This window comes from Vulpes vulpes, chromosome 2 (assembly GCF_048418805.1).
Source record: "Vulpes vulpes isolate BD-2025 chromosome 2, VulVul3, whole genome shotgun sequence".
In the NCBI taxonomy this organism is placed as follows: Eukaryota; Metazoa; Chordata; class Mammalia; order Carnivora; family Canidae; genus Vulpes; species Vulpes vulpes.
Window position 1 is genome coordinate 24,172,248 of NC_132781.1, and position 16,367 is coordinate 24,188,614.

At 54.2% G+C, this 16,367-nt stretch overlaps 1 protein-coding gene across 5 annotated transcripts; it reads right to left on the bottom strand.

The window, feature by feature from the left end:
* Positions 1-6,260: 6,260 nt before the first annotated feature.
* On the bottom strand, positions 6,261-16,146 carry COPZ2 (COPI coat complex subunit zeta 2). Of its 5 annotated transcripts, XM_072747401.1 has the most exons (10): positions 16,012-16,146; positions 15,186-15,260; positions 13,516-13,597; positions 12,872-12,963; positions 12,375-12,430; positions 11,611-11,688; positions 9,210-9,261; positions 8,560-8,598; positions 7,811-7,927; positions 6,261-6,602 (listed from the first exon to the last, which is right to left on the bottom strand). In XM_072747401.1, exons 1-9 carry the CDS (start codon positions 16,120-16,122, stop codon positions 7,850-7,852), a joined length of 663 nt encoding a protein of 220 aa, XP_072603502.1. In that variant the 5' UTR covers positions 16,123-16,146; the 3' UTR covers positions 6,261-6,602; positions 7,811-7,849. The 5 variants fall into 5 exon arrangements, with proteins under 5 accessions (XP_072603502.1, XP_072603504.1, XP_072603501.1 ...); XM_072747403.1 differs by lacking the exon at positions 7,811-7,927; XM_072747400.1 differs by having other exon boundaries at positions 6,261-7,927.
* Positions 16,147-16,367: the final 221 nt, after the last annotated feature.

Here is a 16,367-nt window from a genome sequence, read left to right on the forward strand (position 1 = left end):
ACTGCCCCATCCTGATCCCAGCCAGGCAAGGAAGGATGGATGTGGGGCTTGTCTTACAGCACCATCTTCTGGGCAGACCTGTGAGAGGCGATACTTGCAGCCATTCAGAAAAGGTGGAGAAAATTTTTGGTCTCAGAAGTTTTGAAAATCTCATCTGCTTCCCCATAAGCACACTCTGAATTCTGGACTTTCCTAGCTGTGTCTTAGGAGAGAATGTTCCAGGAGACCTCCAACCTTTGGAACACAGGACTGGACCCTTCAGAGTGGTAGGGATGGTCCCTCATCCACTGGATCTAGAGGTAGGAGCATGGCCTCCATGATTTTCAGAGTTTTCTTCTATCCTCAAGTTTTCCTGGATGAGGACTCATTGTAGCCAGGAGAATAAGATACACTTTCTCCTTCTTTTTTAAAAGTTTTATTTAGTTATTTGGCTCACAGAGACTATAAGCAGGGGAAGCAACAGAGGGAGAAGCAGACTCAGGATCCTGGGATCATATCCTGAACTGAAGGCAGACACTTAACCAACTAAGCCAACCAGGCACCCCAAGATATATTTTTTCAATGTCTTAAAAATCAGGTGTCTGGATAAAGAGAAGTTGTGGGTCTGGTCAAATGGGATCAGATTGTCTGACTACTTCTTTTTCTTTGGTTGTGAGTGTGTGTGTGTGTGTGTGTGTGTGTGTGTGTGTGTGTGTGTGTTTTCAGGCTGGGGGTAGGTGAGGGTGATAAGAGGGTAATAAATATATAAGATACAATGTGAACTTATTACTCTTTAACATACTTTTTTTTTAAGGACCTATATATCCAAGTCATTGTCCCTAACAAAGTGGTCCCTTTGGAAGCCCTCTTTGGAATGATTGCCTGGAATTACCTGAAGGGATTCAAAAGCAGCAATTCAAACTCTGAATGGAGCTTGAGTTTTGTAGGCTATTTGGTGACACAATCCTCAGTCAGGCTGGGTGGCATTGTTTTAGAGAGAGGATGAGAAGTATAATGAAAGCGATTGCCTTCTGTGGGTCATACACTGACCCTAGGTTCTCCTTCTCCTCTTCAATCCACGTTCCACATTGCTGCCAGAGTTCCTTGCTCAAAATACAGAGTTGATATCACTTAACTGCTCAAAAATCTTCAGTGGCTCCCTATAGCCTACAGAATGTAAGCCAAGCTCCTCAGCTCTGTGGCTGGGGCAAACAGCAACGGTCCATGGAGTCAGACCAGCAAGGGCTTAAGTCTTACCTCTGTGCCTTGAGGCAAATTATCCAAACCCGCGGAGTCCCTCAGCTGTACAAACAAGGCTAACAACATCTACCTTGTGAGGTTGTTTTGAGAACAATCATGTTTCTAAGGTCTAAGAGTAGTAAACTCAGTACATGGCTGTTATTCCTTGGCATGCCATTCAACATTCACCCCCATCCAAGAGCCACCTGTTTAGGGAGAAGCCTCCTGTCTCAACGTAGCCCAGCCTGCCCCACAGAGACACGCATTCCCCATTCCAGCTATCTTTGCCCACCTGCAGTTCTTTAAACAGAGATTCTCCTCCTTTTGCTATGCTGATACTGCTGCTCCATTCTTGCACACACTGTGTAACACACCATCTCCTCTGTCAATATTTATAATTTCTGCATATGCTACTTTGTTCCCAGTCAAATCAGGAACTGTGTCTTCCAGGTCATCTTAGATGCTCCCACCACTCTCAGCAAGGTGACTGGCTCAGAACAGACAGTAAAATCTGCTAAAAGAATTCACTCCAGGGGCACCTGGACGGTTCAGTCGGTTAGGCATCTGTCTTTGGCTCAAGTCATGGTCCGAGGATCCTGGGATGGAGCCCCACATTGGGCTCCCTGCTCAGAGGAGAGCCTGCTTTCTTCCTGTCTCTCTGCCGGTCCCCCTGCTCCTGCTCTGTCTTTCTCTCTCATGCTCTCTCTTAAATTAAATTAATAAATAAAAAAAATATTTTTAAAAATTCACTCCAAATGAAAGTGAATTTTACTGGCATTACTATTATTATTATTTTATCAATACTGCTTTTCTTACCAAAGGATCCACTTCGGGGGAAAGCATTCATCTAAATGTGCAGGATAAAGTTCATGTGTGCTTCACAATGGCTCTCAGTTCTTTGGATCCTCATCTAAGATGTTTTCCAGTTTTAGTTGGCAGAGATGAGGAAGAGCTTAGGAAACAGGGGCGGACCATACAAATGTTGATGATAGAGTAAAATTTGGCAGCCATTCGATTAATTTCTTTTTCTTTTTCAGTGAAGTATGACACACATCTTTTTTTTTTTTAATTTGAGACAAATCTTAAGTGTAATCTTTGCTTTTTTGCCACCACTCAGATCAAGATATAGAACATCTTTTCATTTTAGGGGCATCCGGGTGGCTGAGTCAGTTAAGCCCCTGACTTTTGATTTCAGCTCAGGTCTTTTTTTTTTTTTTTTAATTTTTATTTATTTATGATAGTCACACAGAGAGAGAGAGAGAGGCAGAGACCCAGGCAGAGGGAGAAGCAGGCTCCATGCACCGGGAGCCCGATGTGGGATTCGATCCCGGGTCTCCAGGATCGCGCCCTGGGCCAAAGGCAGGCGCTAAACTGCTGCGCCACCCAGGGATCCCCAGCTCAGGTCTTGATCTCAGGATGGTGAGTTCAGCTCCACACTGGGTGTGGAGCCTACAAGAAAAAGAAGAAGGAGAAGGAGAAGGAGAAGGAGAAGGAGAAGGAGAAGGAGAAGGAAGAAGAGGAGGAGGAGGAGGAGGAGGAGGAGGAGAAGAAGAAGAAGAAGAAGAAGAAGAAGAAGAAGAAGAAGAAGAAGAAGAAGAAGAAGATTTGATTTTACAATGAATGTATTTCTACCTTTAAATATCCCCCAAACCTACCCCACTGCAAGTCTAAAGTCAGTCACTTGCAAATAAGTCTACCTTAGTTCTGGCTCATGGCAAACACTCAAATACTTGAATGATTGAATGAATGAATATAATGTACAAATATTGTTAAATGAAGAGACCCAGTTTGGAAGGAAAGGGAGGCTTGTAGGGTTGTGCCAAACCTGCTTTGGGCAAATGCTTCAATTTTGCCTATATCAGGTTCTGGAATTAAAGGGTATTTACTGGAAATTCAGAGGTAAGATTTTTTTTTTACCTCTGCATACAGAGCCTGACGTGGGACTCGATCCAAGGTCTCCAGGATCACGCCCTGGGCTGCAGGCGGCGCTAAACCGCTGCGCCACCGGGACTGCCCCATCTATAGAGTTTCAAAGGTAGACTTAGGGCACAGAAAATTTGAGTTTAGGCGGGTCTCCCGCGCATCCCCTGCCGCTCCCCAGGCCTGCTGGCTCTGCCTTGGCCAAACTGTGCCTCGCAGCTAGGACATCCTGCCAGCGGGGAGCCATCCATCCCTGTCCGGAGGCCAGGCAATCCGACCAGCTCAGCCTTCCCGCCAGCCAACGGCCAGGACGCAGGGGGCGCGGGGCGCGAGTGGGAACGACCTGCTCCGAGTGCTATAAAGGGGGTCCGAGGGCCTGGTCGTGCGACTGTGTCCCCAGCCCGGCCTAGCCGAAGCCAGTGGCCCTCCTGCTCGTGGAGACCCGGGGCCAGTGCTTCAGTGTGCCCCCTCCGCCTGGACGCAAGCCCGTGGGCTCTCGGCTTCTGACCTGCCCTGGTGCCCATTCTACAGGGGAGAAGGAGGCGCCCTGAAGTCCCCTTGTCTACACCTACCCGAGACCCGCTGGGTCGCCCACGAGGGCGAGGGGAGGGGGGATGTTAGAAAGACGGGGAGGGGCCCAGGGGACGAGCACAGACTGGAAGGCGAGGCCTCGGCCGCCGCCCCCCACTCCCTAAACCGCCGGCTGCTCTTCCCGAAACCCAGTCCCGGGCCGACTGCGCCCCCGCCTGCCGGGTGCTGCGCGCTCCGCTCTGCGCCCGCGGGCTCCCGCCTGGGGCCACGCTAATGAGGCAGTCTGCGGGGAAGGAGCCAGCGGCCAGGGCTCCAGGCAGACTGCCAGAGGCCCGGGGACGCAGCAGAGCCTCCGCCTCGGCGCCCACAGAGCCGGGCCAGCAAGCCTGGGATCCCCGGGAAGACGCCCGCCCGGCGTCCACTGTCCTCTCTGCGCTGTCCTCCCCCTGGGGGTGGGGGTGGGGGCGGCTGCGTTTCTGTAAAGCCTTTCCCCGTAGTCCTTTAGCCACAGCGGACGAGGACACCCTTCTTGTCGCCTCTCTGCGTTACTATGCCCCCTCCGCTCATTCCTCTTAACCCCGTACAGGCCCTGTGTGGCCCTAGGTCAGGGGGCGCGGGAAGGCCACCTCTCTCCAGCAGTTCTCCTTCCCCCGCCGGCTTAGCAGAAACTGCTGCAAACAGTTTAACTTTCAGAGCCTCGGTGTGCAACCTCGGTAAAGCGAGGAGAGCATCGCATAGTCCGCAGGAATTCGGCGAACCGGTTTGTGCGAAGCGATGGGCCTTCCCATTCCAGTCCCTGCATCACTGGAATTGCAGGGGCTCGCCAGGCACCACCGGGTTGCTAAGGAAGCGAAGTTGCCCCTTCCGACCTTGTGGTCGTTTAGAGGCAGTGGATGGAGCCGGGCACCAGATGAGGCCGCATATTTGCCGAAGTATTCCTGGAGAACCTCTCATTTCCCGTCTCTACACTGGCCCTCGAACTCTACAGCATTTAATTACATACTCTTTTTCCCCCCCTTTCGGAGTTGCCTTTTTGCGTTATTTACTGGGACGGGTTATGTACACAGTGCTTACAATCTATTTGTGTACATAGCTATATCCTTATCATTTTCTCTAATTACAGAAGTAGTCGTGCCCATTATAAATATCCAATCTTAAGAGTTTTATAATGTAAACGTGATAACCCGCAGGGACAGCCTCTATTAACCTCCAAGGTTCGCTGCTTTCTTACTGTAGCTGCCGGCAGAAATTCGTGTGCCCACGCTGGCGCGGAACTCGCACTGCGGGTCAAGCATGCTGGTTGCTAGGGCAACGCCCTGTTGTCAGCGTGGGAGGCCGGGAGGACCCCGGGAGCCGGGTTTGGTCCCGCCCTGGAGGCGGAGTTAATCAGGGGAGCAGGACCTGGAGGGAGCGCGTTTCCCACTTTTCCCTCCAGGTGGCGCTGTAGGATCGCGGATGCGGCCCTGGGGCGGGGCTCCCCGCGGCGAATCGTGCCAACGAGGGGCGGGGCCAGGGTGGGGCGTGAACCTGCCGCCGCTGTTAGGAACGTGCGGAGGGAGATGAGCTGTCCCGGGTGGGACCGTTAGACTTTCTAGGGGACTTATGTACAGGGACGCAGAAAGTGTACGCGTCAGAGAAAGAAAGGGCGAAATGAGGGGCATCTGGGTGGCTCAGTGGTTGAGCGTCTGCCTTTGGCTCAGGTCGTGATGCGGGTCCCGACTGAGTCCCCCGCACGGGCTCCCCGCGGGGAGCCTGCTTAACCCTCTGCCTATGTCTCTGCCTCTCTCGGTGTCTCTCATGGATAAATAAAAACTTAAAAAAAAAGAGAGAGAAACGGGAGGTTCTGGGACAGGGAGAAAGAAGTGGAGTTATGTCGCCTAGGAAGTCGCTCCATCCTTCCGGTTGGCCCCCCCGCATCATCCCCTGCCCTGTCTCCTCACCCTCCGGGCCTCCAGTCTTCAGCCACCCCCTGGGACGCCCTGGGTGCTCTGGACACACATGCACAGTGGGGGCTGGCGGGCGCTTCCTCGCGGCCAGCACCGGGCCCAGCCATGGCAAGCTCGCAGGGCTCTAGTGCCCAGGACGTCTGCTGGTGTAGGCATTCCGCGGCCCCCGGCATGCCAAGAAAAACGGGCGTGCTGTTCCTCAGTTTGTCTAGAGGAAGCCTGACGCCCTTCCTTTTTGGAAGCTGAGAATGGATAAAGTGACTCAAAGAACCCCCAACAGGATCACCATGTGTTTACCATCTTTTGCTCCCTTTTTCCCGGAGGTTTGGGGAGTATACATTTAGGAGTATCATCTTTTGTCTCCTTTTCCCCAAATGTGCCCTATTGCACCATTATTACTTTTTTTTTTTTATTCTGCTACACAATCGTACCTAGACCTTCCCATCGCATATGGGGACCCTTGGTATCAGTATCACACACCCCACTATGATAAATCATCCCTTTCTCTTGGCCCCCTCCCCAACACATGGCCACGGGGATAAATCCTGGACACCCTGGTACTGGGCGTCCTAAAGATGAGTCGCAGGCAGTGCAGGAGCTCTTATAAGAACTTATGCACATTTCTCAGGCCAAGAGAGGAGACCATTGGCAGGAGACAAAGCAGGTTTATTAGGGCTCTGGGGCGAGGAATGCCTAAGGTCTGAGTTAAGGCAGCTCAGCTGGTTCTCGTGGCTGGAGGGGCAGGCCAGGGCAGTGAGAAGGGGTGAGTCAGTACTGAAGCCAAATCTTTGCATCTCAGAGTCCCTGGCCAGAGACCTCAGGAGTCAGTTCTGGGAGGGCCTAGGGATACAGATGGGTCTCTCCTGTTCCCTGGATCTTTGAGATTTTGCCAGGATCGGGGAAATGCTCTGGGGGCAGGGAGCCCTGAATGCACAGCCTTCACTTCAGTAACGACCATTTAATTTGTTCCTTGGCAGACTGAAGAACCTGGGGGATAGGGAATACAGCTGAGAGAAAGAATTGGGTGGGGAATATCAAGTGCCTTAACGCTGGGGGGCGGGGGGGGGGTGGTCTACAAGCCTGCTCTAAGTGTCCCTGCAATCCTCTGTCACTAGGTGGCAGCACGTCATCTGTGCCCGCTTTAGTGAGACCAGGCCAGCAAAACAGAGCAGTCCAAACTGGCTGCAGCCGGCTCCCGGCTCAGGCCTGAGCCTGCCTGGCCTTGCACAGTCCCCAAGTCTGCAGCCAGGGGTGTGGCAGCAGGCCTGGTCTCCCCCAGGCCGTGTCATTCCAGCGCCCGCCCACAGTGCCACGTCTCGGCAGAGACTAGGCCCAGACCAGATACTTCCTGTGCCCAGACAGCTAGGCAACCCCCTAGCTCTGGCCTGGGCTGGCAGTGTATCCTCAACACCCCACCCCAACTCCCTGCTGATGTGGCACAGCTGGCAAAGGGGGGCTGGCCTAGTGCTGCCACGGGACACCTGCATTCAGATGCGTTCATTCTCACATCCTGGGGAGGAAACAGCCTGGTCAGGGACTTAGACAAACCCATTCAAGTGTACACGAACACAATGCCAACATGGTGGGGACCCCAGGTTTGTCCCTCAGATCATCTTTGCAGCCATCAAGCCTCATTCCCCTCTGAAGAAGTCCCATGCCACGCTGTACATCTCTTCCTCCTGCACAGTGTCCCTCCTCTCTCAGGGGCAGCCTGGCCCTGGGTTTCTCCTGCTTCTCCTAGCCAGAAACGAACTGTCCCCTCATGTCCTCTCCCAGTCACTACCTACATCTTCCGTGGTTCTTACTCAAGAATTCCATTAAAGTGCTGTGTCTTCATTCTCTCCCACTTTGGAAAAAATAGGAGCTGAGCTAAAAGCTTTCCCTGCATTAGCTCTTCTAATTCTCGTAACAACTCTCTCAGGAGTGTCCCATGATTGTGTGAGGCCCAGAGAGGTTGAGTAACTTGCTGGAGGTCACCCAGCTTGCAGGTGGGAGGCTGGAACATCCATCCTGGGATGACTCACACCTGCACCTGTGTTCTTAACGGCTCTGCTCAGTGCTCTCCAACCTCTTTCTGACCTGAAAACTGCCATGTGGCTGCCTTCATTCCAGCAAGGTGTGAGGACACATAGGAAATTGGGAGGAGGGAGAGGCAGAGCAAGCGGCAGGGGCAGTAAAGGATGGGGGCATGACACCTGGGGCTCCATGCAGGATGGCTTGGCTCCATCCCTGCCTTAGCTGTCACAGCAGGAGGTAGTTAGTGCCCTGGGCAGGAAGTTCCAGAAAAGCAGGATTAGTCTGGGCAGAGAGACCTGTGGGCAGACAGAATGGAGGTCAAGCAGTGGGCCTGACAAGCAGGAAGTTTGCACAGCTGTGGAACCAGTCATGCCACAGATCCAGGAGTCTGCCCCCTGCCATACTTGCACCCCAGACAGGACCATGCAGAAGTCGGGCGGGGATGGACTTTTCCATGGCCAGGTCATTCGGGGGGCCAAGGGGGCAACTGGTGAGTGGTCGGTTTCTTAACAACTCCAGCAGGAACCCTAAACTGCATGGGGTGAGGGGGGGTTAAAGGAAAAACTCCCATTTGGTATCCTTTCTGGGTTTGGGGGAGCACCAGGGGCCTCAGTTCCCAGAATGCTTTGGGGGACAAGTGACCCTGTCATCTCCAGAGTGGTAGCTCAGCCTGGGGTTTCCATGCAAAGCTGCCAAGCCAGGAAGTGAGGCAGACCACTGGTGAGGTATGCGTTGTTTATGAATCCCCAGCTCTGTCCCATCTTGGTGTTCCCGGAAGCCTCCAGTGGCTCTCCAAGAGACAGCCCCATCCTTTCCCTCCTGCACCCCTGACTTCTCAGCCTCAATAGCTCCTGCCCCGGTCCCCCTGGGAGGCTCTGCTCTCCTCCCTCTAGCCTATTTCTGGCCATGGCAGACGCAGGGGGCCTACCTGGGCCACACTCTGTTCAGTCAGGCTGCTGTCATCGGCCTGCAGGGAAGCAGTGTCAGAGGGTGGTCAGGCCAGGGGAGGGGACAGAGTGAAGAAAGAGTCTTTGGGGGTGGTGGTGAGGTGAGGCAGTGGTTAGGGGACCCAGAACCACACTGGTATCACCAGTGAGTGGAAGCCCTGGAGCCTGCCACCTGGGGAGCCAGGCCCCTGGGGCCTGTGAGGCATGGACAGCAAGGGCATGAAGGCAAATAAAGATGGGAGAAAAGACTTCATCCAGACAATAAATGCCAAACTAGGCAGGGAGAGGGTCTGTCTGCACCCCAATTCTCCACACTCAAGGCCAAGGCAGCCACCTGGTAGCCCTTTGAGAATTTCTTCCTTTCCCCACTCTGTGCTTCCCACTGGGAGGATGGAGAGTGAGGTACTTGGTGATTCTACAGAGGGAGAGGGCAAGAGATCTCTCTTATTCACTGCCACCCCCACATATGCATCAATCCAGGAGCTGCTTCTGCTAGAGGAATGTGGGTCCCTAGCATCCTGGCTCTGACAATGCTTGTAGGGGGAGGACCGGAGGCTGGAAGTGTGGGAAGGGCAGCCCGGGCAGGGGTGAGGATGGGGTGGGAGTGAGGGACATGCAGGAAGACTCTTACCCTAAAATTCACTTTCTGGATCACTTGCTGAGCATCACTCTCCAGAATCACGCTACAAGATGAGAGAGGAACCAAGAGGAGAAAATCAGTGCTATGACTCTGCCCTCTGTGGCCTTTCCCGGCTGAGCCCCTTCCCTCCCTTACCATATGCTGCAGGCATCCCCTCCAAGGCACCTTCCCACTGATACTCCTCAGCCAGAGCTCTCCCTCCCTATGGACAGCCCTCAGCTTTGATTCCTCTACACTTCAAACCTGGTGGTCACACACTTGGTGGTCATGGTTACAAGCTCTGGAATAGGGTGAGGGCAGTCCAGTCTAGAATGATCACAGAGTCAAAAGCAAGAGACCAACAAACTTTGAGCTCTTGAAAGTTCACTTCACGTTCTGGATCTAGGGAGATGGATTCAGATGTTGTGAAGGAAGGGAGGGTGCCTGGGGACCCCACCTGTTTCACTAGGATTCTGTGCCATGGGGTCATGCCATACAAGAAATAGAACACTTAAAACCAGGATCTGGGCACCTGGGTGGCTTAATGGTTAAGCATCTGTCTTTGGCTCAGGTCTTGTTCCCGGAGTCTGGGGATTGAGTCCCGCATCAAGTTCCCCACAGAGAACCTGATTCTCCCTCTGCCCGTGTCTCTGCCTCTCTCTCTCTCTCTCATGAATAAATGAGTAAAACCTTTATATTTTTTTAAGATTTTATTTATTTATTCTTGAGAGAGAGAGAGAGAGGCAGAGACACGGGCAGAGGGAGGAGCAGGCTCCATGCAGGGAGCCTGACGTGAGACTCAATCCCGGGTCTCCAGGATTACGCCCTGGGCTGAAGGCGGCGCCAAACCGCTGAGCCACCCAGGTTGCCCGAGTAAAACCTTTAAAACCAGAATCTATCTTCCCTTTTGATAGATCCAAGTATCAAGGCTTTTCTTGGCCAGCAAGCAGTCTTTCACCATGCAGTGGGGGCATAGGGGAGCTTTGTGGGTATGGGCAAGGGTGCCCGTGGGAGGGCTGGTCACCATGGGTGGGATGGAGGGGGGGTTGACTGAATGTTCCTCTTCACCCAGTGAGGCTCCTCTAGGGCAGAAGCTGAGTTTTTCTTTCACATCAATCCCAAGGAAGTGAACAGATATATCTTGAGAGCCTCTTTCAGGCCTCATCACTGGGACACCGGGCACCCCTTCACCAGAGATCCTTTCATCCATAAAGACAGAGACCTCCCCAGCCAAGGCTCCAGTTCAGGCACTGTCTCACGTCCCTGGTTTTCCTTAGAGGGAAACTGAGCTCCTGGGTGGGGGGCAGAGACTAGGCCTTCTGGGGCACAGGCCTAGAGGCATATAAAGCTTATATCCTCCCTCACACAGGCTCTTCCAAGGCCCTCATTTTGTATTTATAAATATAAAATGTGTGTGTGTGTGTGTGTGTGTGTGTTCCTTAAAGAGGTTCCACAAAATTGTATATACTTCTGGTCCCACTCATTTTGGGTTTCTGCCAATTAGCACGAGGCCTTGCCGCAACAGGCAGTGGATGGAGAGGGAAGGAGGAGGGAAGGAGAGAGGGCTGCACAGTACCCCACCTCCCTGAGTGTACAGTGTCCTCGTAGAAAGAGCACAGTCTCTGGAATTATGCACATGGTGTCTGATCTTGGCCCTGCTGCTCCCTTGCCATGGGATGCTGGGCAGGTCGCTTGAATCTCTGAGCCTCAGCTTCCTCATCTATAAACTGGATGTTATGAAAGCGGCACGTATTTACGGTGATTGGTTTCTCTTATCCTTCCCCCAGAGCCAGAACTTCTTTTTCTGCCCCACATCACCCGCGATGGAAATAGACTAACCGGCCCTTCTCAAAAGGGCTCCTGGCTTCCCAGGAATATCACAGCAGAGCAGTAGGAGGTGATGTTCCTGGGAAGAGAGCCGTGAGCTCCACCTGCCTCACCTCAAGTAATCCCCATATCCTCTGGGTAGTTATCTTATCCACACTGGAAAGATGGGGAAAGGAAGGCTGAGGGAGTAAAAGCAACCAGTCCGGTCATGGTCTAGCTGAGGCTGGGATGGAGCTCTAAGAGGGGAGGTGTGGAGGCAGCAGGGGGCTGAATGGAGATCTCCCAGGGAGGCGCAGAGGCCTGTGCTACCCCTTTTTTCCTGGGCACCAGAGAGCAAACCATTTCCCCAGACCCCGCCTATTCAACAGTTGGCCATAGTTGGACATGAGGTTGCTTTCTTGTTTGCTTGGCTTTGGCTAACACTGAGATCAGCTTCCATCCTCATGAGCGGGGTGGGGGAAGGGAGGGAGGACTTGGCCAGAGAGCCAACAATGTGCTTGGTACAATCTAGAGCAGATGACCCCCAAAGGCACTTCCCACGGTGAGTGTCCCTGAGCAGGCCCTCTTCTCTGAGACCTCTCCTCACCCGCCATCCACAATCTCGTCCAGCACCAAGAAGGCTCCGTCCATGTTCTCCAGCAACCAGCGCTTTTCCACATTCTTCCTGGAGGCAGACACAGTTCCTGGACCTCTCCATGGCCAGGAGGACCTGGGTTTCTGCCTAAGTGAGGCAGACCCTCTCTCTCCACCCCTTCCCCCACCCTTATCCCTGAGGAGCACGGGGAAGGAGAATGTACAGGACAGTGAGGGTGATACCTATGCAAGGGATTCCTTAGCCCTCCTTTGCCCAAACTCTCACATGCGGGGCACTGACACTGCACCACCAAGTTACCCCTAATGCATTTCATGGCTAGGTCAGATGCTATAGCTGTACGATAGTTAATTGTTTCGACTGTAGACATTTATTTTTGCATTATGTTGGCTCAGTTTACCTAGGCCATGTTCACTGGGACAGACAGATACCAGGTATCTGAATGGGAGTGCAGTGAAAACCATCCTGAGCTTCAAGTCAAAAAACCTGAGCTTGAATCTCTGTTCTGATATAAACAGACTGTAACCCCAGGCAGATCACCTCACTTCTCTGGACCTCATTTTCTGGCCATACCCTCACATAGCTCTGCTCTGGGGACATCAAGGTAGTCCACTAAAGGGCAGGGGGCCTTGGAGGAAGATGCTCTGGCTCCAGTCTTAGTCTTTTGAGGACTTCAGGAGGAAAGCAGAGGAAGAGTCCTGCCTCTGTGATGTAGCAAGGGGGGGTGAGGGCCTTGGAGGGCAGAGGACCTCACTTACCTTAACACGTGGCTCAGGGACTCAAACAGACAGGTGAGAACAGACATGAGCATCAGCTGAGGATGGGTGCATATGGGAGGAGGAGAACAAGAGAGCTTGTGGTTGAGAAGGCCAAAAGGAGAATTCAGAGCCTACCTGTTTAGCTAGTTGTCCCTTTTCAGAGAGGATGGAGCTGGCAACTGCAGCTTGACCTCAGGGGTGCCCTCCCGTACATGGGCTGAGACACCCTGGAGTGCCCCACTGTGGGACACTGAGTGTATCCCTCCCTAGTGATATTTAAAGAAGAGACAAAGGCTCCCTGCCCAGGACTTCATTTCTGGCTCCCAAGGAACCTAAGAGGCAACATGGAAATGTACCATTCTAGAAAGAATCATTCCAGCTGCTCCCCAGCCCCCAGAAGGAGGGGTACCTAATGATAAGCCTTCAGAACCCAGCTTCTACCCCCAAATCCAAGCTCTGGACAGACCCTCTCTGTCACCCCAACCTCCTGAATTTACCTCATTCTCGTTGGAGGAGCCCACCACATACAGGAAGAGGTCAATGCTGCTCTTGTAGACGATGGTCATGCCTCCGAAAAATGCAATCTCACCTAGAAGTGGAGGGGGCTTTCAGGTCGGGCCACCTCTGCCGGACCCCTCTTCCTGATCTCCAGCCCTGCTTCTCTCCCCCTTTCTCCTTCTTCACTTTCCAAGGAAACTTTGAAAAGACTAGCACTAAGGATACCACCATTAGGCTACTTGGTGTCCTTTCCCCCAACCCCTACTCTACTTCTGGTGATTGTCTCATTCTGAGTAGTCCACAAATCCAGTGCAGGGGCAACCTTCGGTTCCCCCTCCCACCACGTACAACACCTTGTTCCAGCTCCAGGCTGGTGGGGGACATACAGGTAGTTGGCACCTTCTGCGGAAAGAGAGGTCTGGGTATGTTGGGGGTGGAGTGTGGTGGGGGTTGGAGAGGGATGGGGAGTGAAGGCTCCCCAAAGGGAGGGAGAGGAGAACAGCTGAGAGGGAGAGGAAAAAGAACCTATAAGGAAAGGGGATGGCCTGTGGGTATGTATGGCCGACAGGGACAGATGTGTCCAGATGGAGGGGATGGCGATGTGCATCTGAGAGTTCTGGGCAAGGAAGAGGCGGACACTTACTGTCAGTCCGGCTGGTCTTGTTGAAGACATTTTTCTCGAAGGCCATCTGCTCTTTCAAGGAGGGGAATGTATCATCATAATACTATGAGAAAGGGAAGGAGAAGGGGTGATAGCTTTTCCACTGAGCCTGGCTCCTCCATGGGTGGGAGGCAGAGCATGGTCGGTGCTGGCCAAACAGAGCCCCATCTCCTGTCTGTTGCCTTCTAGGCCTCTGTGCTCACTGTTTTCACTGCAGACACACATTTTAAGCAAAGAAAGTCATAAAATATAGAGGAATTTTAAGCTCTGTATTTGGAGTCCCCTCCTGATTTCCCGGAAGCTTTTGTACATTTGGCTGATGTTTGGTGTGCTGAGGATGGGGGTGGTCAGTGGGTCACCCTATTGCTACAGAAACCCGAGTCCCCAGGAAAGATGGCAGAGCCGAGGGCCCCTTATCACAGCAATGACAATCATAGCAGCTACTCCATTATCCCCATTCTGTTGATGGGGGCACAGAGGTGGGAAGAAGTCAGGTAACTTCCCCGAGGTCTCACATTTGTAAGGTGCAGAGCCAAGGATGGTCTAACTTTAGACAGGGTTGTGGTGAAGACCAAATATCTAAGGGAAAGTGTCTAGCACTCACTGCATAACTAGATTGATGTTTTTTCGTTTGGGTTTGGTGAACCTCTTTCTCTGACTCAGTTTCTTAAACTGAACATGGATGGGTCCTGCGAGGAGAAGGCCCCAGAGCCTTTGGCATGGCTATCCACCTCTGATCATCTGTAGGAGCAAAGTGTGACTGGCTCAGCTTTCAATTTTCTGGATGTGGATTTTGCCACTTAGTACCCCATCTGCAGGCAAATGAGTAGCCTCCCTGCTGACTGCTGCTGTGGTGAACGAGCTCACTTGAGTATCAGGAAAACAAAAAGTTTCAGTCCCAAACGAACAAACAAGTCTATAATGCATTTCATAGCTAGTTTAAGTGCCATAGCCCTACTGTAGTTAACTATGTTGATGATAGACATTTATTTTTGGATTATTTTAGTTTGGTTTACCCAGGCTATGTGGCACAGACACCAGAGAACTGAAAAGTTGGTGCAGTGAAAATCAGCCTCCTGAGCTTCAAGTCAAAATACCTGAGTTTAGATCTGCGTTCTGCTAGTAATACCTGTGACCTCGGACAACTCATTTGGCTTCTCTAGGCCACATTTTTCTTCATTTGTGAAATGAGAGAGTCAGATTGTATAGTCTCTAAGACCGTGTCTGGTTCTAAATTCTCAGGCTCCTCAGATTAATCCTTAGTGTTTCCCAAACTGCAGAAGAAAAGTGAACATTGCTCATATAGCATGTGAGGGCCAGGACTCCTGGGTTCCAGGCTCAACACTCCCTTGACCTCTCAGGGGGCCCCTTCCATGCTCAAGGTCCAGCTGGCCAGTGGAAAGAATGATGAGAAGCCATTTCAGGGAATGTGAGTAGAAACAGAGGAGCCACACTCCCCACTCCAGAGGCCAGCTGTCTCACAAGGCAGGAGGATGGACAGAAGGACCTTTGGAAGGGTCTGAGTTGCTCTGAGTCACAGAGCCCACAGTAGGGTCTCTCCTGGGATGGAAGGTTCAGCTGGGTGGGGACTCCTGTTCCTGGGGCTGTGGCACAGTGTCCTCAGGGGCCTTCCAGGGAGGGTGGGAGGTTACCTTGGCCAGGAGGCGGTGTCCATCATTATCTAGGATGAAAACAGCCTTGATGGTGTAGAGGGAAGGTTCCTGCAACTGACACCAGGGGAGAGCTCCGTTGGCTCCTGACCCAAGGCAGACACCTGCCCTTGGCTCTATGGCATCTGCTGGCCTCAGGAGTCCATCCTCAAGGTCCAGCGACCCGAAAGGTCCACAGCCGGGTCTGGCCCAACCCTGGGCTACACAGGCCAACTCCAGTGCCTGCTCCACTCCCGGGCGGATGTTCCACTGCAGGCCCCGGGTGGGCGCTGTGCCCATTGGGTGCAGAAGGTCCGTCCGGGCCCAAGTTCTGTCATGCACTGACTGCTCCAGAGCCCGAGTCGGAGTGTATCACAGAACCTGGGCCGGGGGGACAGCGGCGCCGAGCCTCCTCCTTCCAGCGGACCCCGGGCCGAGGCTAGACCCGCGCTCTCAGCGCGCCCCCAGCCCCCTGGCCCGGGGAGGGGAGCCCCAGGAGCCCGCAAGTCAGCCCCCCGCCCCCAAGAGCTCCAGTCGCGGGCGCTCCCCGCCCCCCCCCCCCGCCCCGCAGCCGAACCTCGGTCCACCCCCCACCCCCCGCCGTGCCCATCGCCACTCCGAACTCATCCAGAACTTCAGTCCCCCGCGCGCTCGGGCCCGGCCTCCTCGCCGCTCCGCGCCCGGAGAACTTCTGCTCCCCTGCCCTGTCCCGGGCCCCCTCCCCGGGCGCTCGGCGGGGGCCCCCAAGTTCCCCGGCGCTGGCGCGCGCGCCCTCAGTGGCGACCCCCCTCACCCCGCAGCCGGGCCCCGGCGCCCGCCCGCTCCGTACCCGCAGCCCCGCCGGCTCCCCGGCTCGGACGGGCGGCGCCGGGCCCCCGGCCTGGGCCGCCGCGGCCCCCTCCCCCGGGTGCGGACGTGGCCAGGCCTCCGGCCGCTGCATTCCGCTCGCCGCCTCGCGCTGACAGCGCCGCCCGCCGCCCCGCCTCCGCCCGCCCCGCCCGCCGGGCCGCCCCCCGCCGCCGCCGCCCGTGCAGCCCCCGCGGCCCGGGCCTCGCGCCCTCCCCCGGGGCCCCGCGGTGCGTGTCTTTCCCTCTCCGCGTGGCCCCTTCCTGCCGCCCGCCGACCCGCCGGCGCCCCAAAGCCCAGCTCTCCTTCCCCCGCTTCTCCTCCTCTGCGCTCCCCCCC

Bases quoted from the DNA above. Each gene is read 5' to 3' on its own strand.
- COPZ2 (XM_072747401.1), bottom strand. From the start codon at position 16,122: ATGCAGCGGCCGGAGGCCTGGCCACGTCCGCACCCGGGGGAGGGGGCC. The intron at 15,261-16,011 runs GTACGGAGCGGG...CCCTGGTGTCAG, and splicing joins GGGAGCCGGCGGGGCTGCGG to TTGCAGGAACCTTCCCTCTA. The intron at 9,262-11,610 runs GTGAGGAGAGGT...CTCATCTTGTAG, and splicing joins GACGAGATTGTGGATGGCGG to CGTGATTCTGGAGAGTGATG.